Raw genomic sequence first — 10993 nt, forward strand, 5'->3', positions numbered from 1 at the left:
AACTCAGTGTAAAAGTTGGCAAATTGCCTGTTCCATGTGTTCTCTTATTTTGCACCCTGTAGATTTTGGCTACTCCAATACTCTGATGATTAATGGAAGCACTCTCAGACGTTCATGCAGAATCTCTGTGTGCTACAACTTCTTCTTCTGACCCAGCCCCCCAGTCTAAATGCAATTCTTTTGCATCCCCCTTCTCTCTGCTATCATCCCCCTCCCTTCCTTCCTTCTTTGCTGTGACTGAATATGATCTCCCCCACCCTTCCAATGTCATAGCCGTTGGTTTGGCCGTCTCTGTATTTGGTGTAGATTGGAGCTTTGTCACTCTACCAGCTGCTGTATTGTAACTGGGAATGGTGCATATGGCACATGGACTGGGAAGTGAGTCTGTGAGAACAGCATCATTGTTTGGCTGTTGCACGAAAGTGATGCTGCTTGTTTTATTTAGCAAAAATAAACATTGTGCATTGCACTCACAAGTCACTTGACAAGTATACTTTGCACAGTGTGGCTCTTGTTTTTGTGTTTTGACATCTGACCGTTTTTAAAGTGCCTACCTTTTCATGAACATGATATTTTAAGAGAGATGTCAACTTGCTTAAAATTATATAATATATTGTATTATATTATGTATTGGTACAAAATTATATAATGTGGTGGTATATGGTGAATTGGAGACTGAAATTCTAGGATGCCTTTTTTTAATGCTTTAAGGAAAAACATAAAGCCATGAAATGTTGAGAATGCGTTCTCAATGCATTCCATGCATGTGAAGAGTTGCTTCCCAGCACGTTTTAAAGTTTGCCACCTGCTCCAGGTTCTTGGAGCGGCCTACAGCTCTCAGAAACAGAAGAATTGTAGTCATCAGCTGTAGTTCTGTAGTGGATGGTAGAGTCAGAGCTTGTCTGACTGCTTGAAGAGAGACTTGAGAAAGCTGATGGACAATTGATTGACAGCTACCACAGCAGCAAATTGACAAGCCTGAACACTAAAACCAGCAAACTGCTTAAGTGATATGCTGGGAAGCAGGGCTTTAGCTTAACTTTGTTAGCTTATAACACTGGTGTTACAGAGGTTACTAGTGTTGCGAGTTCCATGTAGCACAGACCAAAAAGTTGCAGCCCAAAAATGAAATGTCTGTCAGAATCTCTAAAAACCAAAAACAGTGCAGTTCATTACTTAAACACACTGACAAACGACAGTAATGCATACAATGAACACACAATAACAAAAATATTTTCAGACAAACATTTTTATTTGTTAGTGAAAATTTAAACAGAATAACTTGTATTAGTGTGTATGTGTAATACATAGGTATGTGTTGAGAAGTTTGTGTCATACTGCATGTATGTATATGTGTTTTAGAGAGATGTATGTGTCTGTATACAACACATCCATAATTCTGTGTGTCCGTATGTGTGTGTGGAAGGTTACACCACCAGCACATCTGCTGCCCACTGCTTTAATCGAGACTTCCATGTCCTCTCAGAAGGGGACAACCTTTGTTTCTGCTGTTTGGCCTGGATTATTCAAATGGGCAGCCTTCCCTATTGATTCTGACCATATCTTCTGTAGTAGACACATGAAGGCTGCTGTGAGTGGTGTTCTTAATATGTTTTTGTGCAGAAAATCCTCACTCACACTGAGCAAAGGAGATTTTCAGTACAAGCAGTATTTCAAGCAGTATTTCAACCAATTGTGGGATGTTCTGAAATATAAGAAGGCAATTATTTTTACATAGCACAGACATGGCTTTGTAAATATTGAAGAATGTCAAATTCTGTCCACACACCTCAAACTCCCAACAGTATGGCTCTTTGGTGAGGGTTGCCTACCACAGCCTTAGTTAGGACTTGTCCTTAAAGGTGGTCCTGACGAGCATTTTCAGCAGCTGCCATTCTCGAAGGACCCGCTCTAGCTGATATCCACCACTTTGTTAATAGAGTAACAGAAGGAAAAAAGGAAGGAAGAAAACTCTGGCACTACGGTCTTAAGTGAGTGGGCGATAGTACCAGCATGCTCTGGTTGTTGTTTAAAGATGATTGCATCCCTGGGTGTTTGTTAACATTATCTCTTTTAAATATCTTGTTTCCCCCGACATAAAAATTGCTTGATTTACCCTTTTTCGCTGCTTCTGAGCAGTATTAACAAAATAAAAGATGCGCCACACTGTACTTATATAAACTTTTCCTTTCTAGTCAGACAGTTGGTGCAGGTTTTATGTGTCTTTTATCCCGATGGCCTTGTTTTCATACGTTCTCATTTAAGTGTTTAAAATATCACTCCATTTTTTTCAGTATGAAAGTACAGCTTCCAAATTCAATTAGATTCTCTGAGCCATTTGCACATACGTCTACCAGTGGACTGGCAGCAAACACAAAGGAACTGTGGGAATTGTTGTGGAATTTAAGGCTAATTACATTGATATGATAACAATTTCTTATCACAACAGACTACAACTACTCTGCGGCATTACAGCAAGCCATTGCTTAACAAAAAAAAAAAGCGGCTTGCAAAGCTGTCACACGAGTGCTATGTATGCAAAATAATTTATTGCACAGAGTTTATTTTCATCGCATGTGCACTATACAGCTCTGGAAAGTCAACTTTTTGCACTGCTTTTTCAAACTCACTATTGTACACTCACTGTTACACTGATAGGTGATCCCATGATCACACAGTGTAACAGACATTGGATGCCTAACATTGTTTGCTACACCAGTCTGTTAAGGTCACACGACACTGTCAATTAGACATAGACCACATAACGCCAGTCCTCCTAACAGCTGAAATCAGACATACCCAGGTCACTGATTTAAGAGTGCCACAGTATGTTTGCAATATTAGTCACACTTGCATCTGTGACAGCCATTGTCAATATGAACTAGTGAAGTTTAACTGTTGTCACTAATATCAAATATCAATAGTGTGAATATGCATTTGCTTCAGCAATACTGAAAGAGTTGTTTACAGCACCTAGTCCAGTTTTAGAAAACTAAGGTTCTCTTCTTGATTGTGAATTATAAAAATGTGTAGATGAGCATATAATCTTAGTGCAAATTAAAAACAAAATTAGTGTGATAAAGTGTCATTGTGTTAGACACACATTTTTGCTGTGTGATGCATGCTTTACTAAGCTGAACAGTTCATGCAGGTGCACAATAATTGTGTCCGCTTATCTTTTAATATAACTGTATGCGTTCAGGCTTGTGAAATGATATTAGGTCAGATCAGTTAGGAAGATTTACAGCTTCTAATGGAAAGTGACTAGAACACAGATTCAGACACTAAGCTGATACTTTAAGATGCCATCAGATTAAATAGAAAAAAAGTTCATGTCTAGGGTTTTAACCTCTTAAATGCTCACACGTTCACTTTACAGAGGATACTTCTTGCCGCACTAACTAAAGGTCTTATAATATCCTGTATCCTATTCTTACCTCAGAGAGATTTACCTAAGCTTTCTTTTCTCTTTCCTCCACAACATTCTTTGTTCTTTTCTTGTTTGGTCAGCATTAGCACCTCAGCACTGTATATTTTGCAAATCAAGCATCTTATTTCAATATAGGTTACATCTGTGGTTCAAACTTATTTTGAGACAGATGCCCAAAAATGCATCTTTGGGAATGTTACTTTACCTTAGACAGGTAACAGTAATGATACTAAGGATCCCAAGGATAGATGTTGTTAGCATTACACTTCATTAGTGGTTACCTTAGCAAGGTCAGTTGTAAATCCACATGTTCAACTGTACATCTTTAAAACCTGGCAGTGATGTCACTCTCAGGTTACACACGTTCTAGTAGTAAAGTCAGAAGAGAAGGAAAAATGCCTTATTTTAGTCCTTAGCAAGGTAGAGCTATTCGCTCTCGTGCATCACTTGCAGCATAGCACAGCGCTTGTTTTCTTGTATTTATTTATTTTTTGTGCTTAAAAACACCATTACAGCATGTTTATAGATAGGGCTATGTTTAGGGCTCAAACGATTCATCGAGTAATTTTAATAATTTGATTATTAAAAAATTCTTGACACAAATTCTTTGCTTTGCTGCTTCATTTAACACACGGCTCCATACCGCACCAGAGTTGGAAATGCGATCCACATTGGCGACTAAAAACAGACTGCAATAGAAGCGTATTTAGGAGCAGCGTATGAGTAAAACATTTGATAACATTAAGCCACTGACACTGATAACCCAACAGCAGGAGACATGATGACGGTGCCGTAGTTTAACATGGAGTCGGAGTCTGTTTACACACCATGAAGAGCAAAGAGGTGGAAATGTTAGTGAGATGTTGAGCTCAGGTTGAGTAAAAGAAAATGTGTTTCTAGTGCAGGGGTAGGCAACTCCAGGCCTCGAGTGCCGGTGTCCTGGAGGTTTTAGATGTGTCCATGATCCATCACAGCTGATTTAAAGGGCTAAATGACTCCTCAGCATTTCTTGAAGTTCTCCAGAGGTCTGGTAATGAACTAATCATTTGATTCAGGTGTGTTAACCCAGGGTGGGATCTAAAACTTGCAGGACACCGGCACTCGAGGCCTGGAGTTGCCAATCCCTGTTCTAGTGTCTAAAACAACAGCGCTGTTCCTGTAATCACCATTCAAACCTTTACTGGGAAAAAGCTAGCTGCCCTTCATCCATCAACGTATAAATCCTGCTGCTTACAATCCATAAAACATAGCTTAATTTTTTTTCTACTTTATTATTTCCAATTTTCTTTAAATATTGTGATAAAATCCCATTTAGAGCCTGGGCAGTGTCCTGCATATGGTTCATTTAATGAGTCACAATTGCACAGCCACACAGTTGAAATATTTCACTGTTTTACAGATGTTTTGTGCACCATATTGGATTGTAAAGTTGGGGCTGTGATTTAACAATCACCACTCTAAATCTCCCAGTTAGAAGTCTGAGGTGTTCCGGTTGAAATTTTTGAGTGGGGTGCCAGAAATACGACTTCTGACTTAAGATGGAATGCACCAATACTTCCACCCTTACAGCTTTTTCAGCGAGCCAGCCCACTTTTTGCAATGATGCAATGTTTGAATGCTAAACATTATTACGTAATACTCTCAATATTTGCAGTTTAAGTTTTCCACGCAATGATTGCAATCCTGCACTTAAGTTCAAGCCTTGACTTAGTCATGAGTTTATCTCCTGTTTTAAGCAGTCAGTTGGAACTTGAATCTGCCTCATAGATCTGGCCGAATATAGTTATTTTTCCTCAAAAAAAAGTCCCATCATGATATCAGTCTGTGTGCTAGACGAGGAGATGATGGACTACAGATAAGTGAGCCCTTAGATTGGTGGGGGAAGGCATATACAAGATTACTCTAAGGAGACTGATTGTATGGGGGTGGAGCGTGATGAAATGGACTGAGAAAAAGACAGGAAGGGGGTGGGGTCTTAAAGGTGTAATGGAAGGGGGCAGAGAGAGAGAGCATGGACCTCAAGCCATTGATGGAGAAGTGGGGAGGGGTGAAAAGAAAAAAACACGTAGGAGTAAGAGAGAGAGGGAGGGGGAGAGAGAGGGAGGGAGGAGTGTGTGGGCTGAGGCTTGCTGAATGAGGAAGCAGTTGAGCCATTTTTTTTTTACTGTTGAGTAACTGCATGCTGGTCTGCCTGTGTTAGAGAGGGTGAGAGCGGGACCTGGACGAAAAAGTGTTTCTTCTGGATCTTATCAGAGCTCAGTCCTCTCTTTCACCTTCCCCTCTCAGTTTCGTATACATCTTGATTGCTGTTTGTGACTATTTAAGTTGGGGAGGCCCTGGAGAGGACACACAATGGAGCGAAGAGCCTCTGGCAACTGGGCTGTTGTACTGTTGAGAGGGGGATGGTGTAGAGAGAGGACCGGTTCACACAGCTAACACAGCCTGCCGGCTGTAGGTTTCCAGCAGCCTGTCCTCCCGCCTGGACCTACTCTTTCCCGGCTGGGGCCTCTTTTTCCTGGAACAGCCACCCTCAAACTACACTTGGACTACACTACGGATTACTCACCGTGTTCTGTGGGATTTTATAATACATACTGGAGCCTGAAGAATAAATCTATTATGTTTTTTGGATTGAACAAAGGGAAAAACTAACTTCTCTGTAATTCTTCCGTGCCCTGTTTTGGTTTTTGCTTTCTCTTTCTGTTTAGAGGAGTTCGTAAATGGATTACAAGATGCATGCCAAATCAAACGATTTACTGGATTTCCAAATACTGGATACACTTCTGGAAAAAATTGCGCATTCAGTCTCTGTTAAAAGGTAATGTTATCTGGTTACTTAGAGTATGTTACATTTTTCTTCAGAAACTCTGTTGAGTCACTGAAGGTCTTTATAGTCTTATATTTACAAAATGTTATAAATTTGTGTACATGGTTAAAAAGTATAATAGAAAACACTAAGGACAGCCTGGAGTCATGGTTCTTGGGACTATCATGTGGTTAGAAAGACGAGTTTTACGGGACCCAGCAATTCAATCCTGTTTAGAAATATGTCTTCAGTTTTATTCTGAATTGTATTTGGTATCTAGATTTCAGCCAGAAGCCTACCTCCTGGCGTGAGAGAGAGAGAGGAAGGGGGAGTACAGAGGAAGACTGTAGGGTTTTGTGTGTGTGTGTGCGCGCGTGTGTGTCTCCTGATTCCTGGCAGGGTTTGGCTTGCTTATCCTAACCAGCTGGAAGTTTAACTTAAAAGAGACTACATGATTCTTGCCTTTTCCTGTTATGTGTCTGACTCATGGTTAGTCTATTCGAGTCAGTCTGTATGACTCATGTAGTAAGCGGTTATAATCAGCACAGGGGGAATTTTTTTTATATGTGTGACCTTTCACTGAATTATTGAAAAGTCATTACTTTTGTTTCAAATTTCCATAGAACAAATGTAAACAAAGACAAATTTTGTTTGACTTTCATATGTGATGAAACTGAAGTAGCACAGGTTATGGGTGGTTACTGATAGTCATCGAAAACTAGGATTTGGAGGTATCAAGAGTAAAAATGCAGTGCATTGGCCAAGAAGTCTTGAATTGTTCCCATAGAAACATTGGCAAAATTAGTTTTTTCTTTGCTTCAACACCTTGAAATTGAAATTCCTGTCATATGCTGTAGCGTTTCAAGTTTATTTTGGTATGTTTCTTGTCCCACTGGTGTACCATGAGGATTAATACATACATTTTTATAATCAATCTTATTCTTAACTATTATTAATCAAGCATAATTTTACTGTAAGTTCTTCTAGTGCGTTTCTTGATAGTTGGCTTTTTGTTGCTCACTATGAGGCTGCTGTACACAGCCTGATGCGTGCATGTCTGGTGCCATCTGAGCCCTGTTTGCACCTGTAAATTTCACGTGGTGATCGCACGCCCACTGGGACAAGTATTTGCCCTTGCAAGATGGGATTTACAATCAGAAACACCCTTAATTCATGGATGACTCGTTACCATATAAAAGTTTTTCACATCAGTGCTTTCAAAATAATAACAACTATATTTGTGCCTCTTTTCCACATGTACGTACTGAGCTTGACTCTACTCTTCTTGGTTTTGGTTGTTTTACATTACAGTCAAGTACCACCTTTTTATGCTTGGTGTCCTTATAGCAACACAGCCAGTGGACCAGTATGCTGGTTTGTGTAGACCCATTTCTGTCATTGCCAGGTTTAAAAACTTATCAGTTTTGATTTTTGTGAAGGGGTCGCTCTAATGACTCATCAGTGACGCCACTAACTGGCCAGTTGGTGGCATTCAGGCTGATGTCACATTTTGTCTCAGAGCGCTTGGAACCCTGGCCAGGTATCAAGTACTACTACCTAATGAAAAACCCTAAAAACTGAGTCAACTCAAGGCAAGCCAAGCAAGCACTAGTGGAAAGGGCTAAAATTGAAACTGACTAAACCCGTGTTGAGTTTCAAAAACAAAAGTACACTTACATTTCTTGTCTTACCAGTCGAAAGGAGAGGGGGAATAAAAGGACATATGCAACAAGAGTGTTAACGACCCGAGAAATAAAAACATAGGTGGAATCAGTACAAACTTGAAAATCGACTGTCAAGACAGTAGCATTAGGGTGGAGCTCCTCCCTGAAGAGGAGCTGAAAAGGCTGGTGTGTAAGCAGGGAAATTGTGCTGTTGGCTTTGTCAGTGTGGTTCAATTAATTATTTATTTTCATGCTTTCAGACAACATAAGCCATCATTCGAACTCCTGGGGCAGCCCCCCCCCCTCCTTAACCTTATACATGAATGATTAATAGCTTACTTTTACAGGGAGCACTGATGTCTTGCTATATTGTGTTTTGCTTCTATGTAGGACAGTCGGTGATGCTATATGTAGGACTAGATATCCTCACTTGAGATTTGTAACCCCCACCCCAGTAACCAGAACCACTTCCTCTCAAGAAAAAAAATTTCCACAGCAGTCTATGGTCCAGGTCAAAAGTCAACTATTATTCCAGGCCTAAACCATGCAGCCACAGGAAGCAAGCCTCTTGACCTGTGTTGGGGACTTTTGGAACCTTGATCTTAGATGCAAATATTACTGTTAAATTATCACAGCAGGTCATTCAAACTTGTTATATAAGTTTCTCTTAGAGACAAACTGAATGTGAATTGGTGCTTGCTAATATTTGTGCAGTTTAATATTAAGAAAATCTGAGCAAGCAACTTTGTCTTGCATGTAATTTATTTGAAGTGCGTAGCATCCAAATTAAAACACGTGAGGGCAAAAAGAAATTGCTGGAAAAGGCACTCACAAAAACAAGGCATATGTACACCTGCGCACAATAGCCCCTTTTCCATTTACCTACTTGGATCGACTGGTTTTCCATCCCAATTGAATACCACCTAATGTGTATAATCGTCAATCATATAAATGCTGCTGATCAACTTGTGACTTTCTAATATCTGATACGAATGCTACAAAAAAGGTGGATGTCGAGGCAGCTGTATACCTACCGCTCTGTCTGTGGCTTTTCGTCAGACTCTGGGACCATGGCGCTGTTTTTCGGAGCCATTTCCCTCATTGCCAGGTTTCAAAAATGGCGGTTTTGATTTTTGTGAACGAGACACTCTCATGACTCATGGAGCGACACCACTGACCAGCCAATCGGTGGCATGTGACATCTTCAGTCACTTCATTTTGGATCGCTTGGAACCCCGCTAACCAGGTTCCATGACCTAATGGAAAACCCTGAAACCTTGAGAAGACTAATGGAGAATTGGCTAATGTTCCCTTTAAGCCGCAGTCAGTCTAAAAATTTGTGAATCAGCCTCAAATGCTGCACTCTAGTCACCCACTTTCAAGCTAGAATGTTTATGTATACAAATGAGAGTACTGATCGGAGGGTTCCTCAAGTCATGGTGTCCTCTGGCCAGTCTACAGCATAACACAAAAGTGTCATCACAGCATGTGAAAAGCATAACTGACTGATCCACAACTTTCGCAAATAATTGTGAGAAATAGTGGAATCCCTCTGCACAGAGATATCAATAAAAAATAGTCACTGATAAAAGTGATGTATTTATTTACATTTTTATATGATAAACTTGGCACTCATCATGAAGATATTGTGCGAGTGCTGTCATTGGCTTTATATACAGTAAGGATGGGGGGAAATTGATGTAGCATATTTTTAAATAAATATTTACTCTGCAAATACATTGAACAGGCACTCAACTCATCAGTTTACTAGTAGAGAATCTCCTTTGCTCATATTTTAAATGTTAAGTTGCTGACAACCAGGTACTCTCAGCACTTTCCTCTTATCCTAGTGGCAGGTTTGCTTGACACTGTTGTGGCAATCTCATCCTGCAGTTAGACTGATTCCAACTCAATTGTCATGGACTACAGTTCATGTTCAGCTCTTGAGATCTGTTATGAGCTAGACCCCAGTCTAACAAGGACCTGTAACAGGTAGAAAACTGATTCAAGTGCTGCAACACCAAACTCACTGAGGCTGCAGAGCAGAATGACCACTACTACAGTCCAAGACTGTGGAGCTGGAGTTCACCTACAAGATAGGGCTCACTGAATATATAGCCTGTAATGTTGTTCAGTTACATAGTTTTCACGAATAACTTTACACCTATTTTTGGCGTAGAAACTTGTAAACGGAAGTGATAATTCACTTAAGAGAGCGACTGCACCTCCGTTTGCACTGGTCACATATGCAAATACTCACCTACATAAATTGAATATAAATCTATGGGAAACACTATTTAACTGTTTAATGTTGTTTATGTTTTAAAGACGGTTATGTAGTTGGAAAAGTTTTTTTTTTTTTACATGTATTAAACCAAAGTTTCGTTTTACTCGGTTCACTTTTACTGGTTACTTCCTAAAACATGAAGGGAACCAGACAGAACAGGTTTAACAGGTTTCCTTCCTAAGTATTTTGTCAACAGCATTTATGGTGTTCTAAATTGCAAAGACCGCAAACCTTGTCCATGTTGTGTTTCTGTTAGTGCAAATGATCAGCAGGCCAAAAACCAAATCACTGCACGGTTATTAAATAACAAAATGCTCAATATTAGGTAAATTGACCAATATAGGTGAATTGGAGATGCCAAGAAAGGTGAAATGAAGGAGCTTTTTAAAAACACTAGAGATGAGGCTTGTTGCTCTCTGCAATGTTTGAGTGAAGAGATCTACATGACATTTATGCTTTCAGAACATCTCCTGGAAACATTGTATTATAATGCGCTTGTAGTAATAAGTAAGGATGTAGACAAAAAGCTCAGGCCTGGAAAAAATGCAATAACTAGAAATCTACATACTTACCTGTTTGACATAAACATGAATGATATTGTTCTCAGTAGACACATTTGTACCGATTGTTCTTGACAGTATCCAAAAAAGGTCATGAGACAATATAAGACTAATGTTCATTTATTAGCATGTAGAGGAGAAGATATTTTGGCAAATTGTCAAATACATAACACCCACCTGTTTACAGTAGTGATTGTAAATGTGTCATGATGACAGTCAGAACAGGATATCTAAGATGATCTTTCT

General features: G+C 39.7%; 1 protein-coding gene across 2 annotated transcripts in view; it reads left to right on the top strand.

Annotated features, from left to right (window-relative positions):
- The first annotated feature begins 5601 nt into the window (after positions 1-5601).
- Positions 5602-10993, top strand: part of brd4 (bromodomain containing 4) — a 20409-nt gene continuing 15017 nt past the window's right edge. For both annotated transcript variants that reach the window (XM_005745339.2, XM_005745340.2), the window contains exon 1: positions 5602-6248. In XM_005745339.2, the coding sequence (XP_005745396.1) occupies positions 6151-6248 (98 nt within the window). In that variant the 5' untranslated portion in view covers positions 5602-6150. The remainder of the gene's footprint in view (positions 6249-10993) is intronic.

The sequence above is a fragment of the Pundamilia nyererei genome, unplaced genomic scaffold (genome assembly GCF_000239375.1).
Source record: "Pundamilia nyererei isolate P.nyererei 1_Seehausen unplaced genomic scaffold, PunNye1.0 scaffold00158, whole genome shotgun sequence".
Classification (NCBI taxonomy): domain Eukaryota; kingdom Metazoa; phylum Chordata; class Actinopteri; order Cichliformes; family Cichlidae; genus Pundamilia; species Pundamilia nyererei.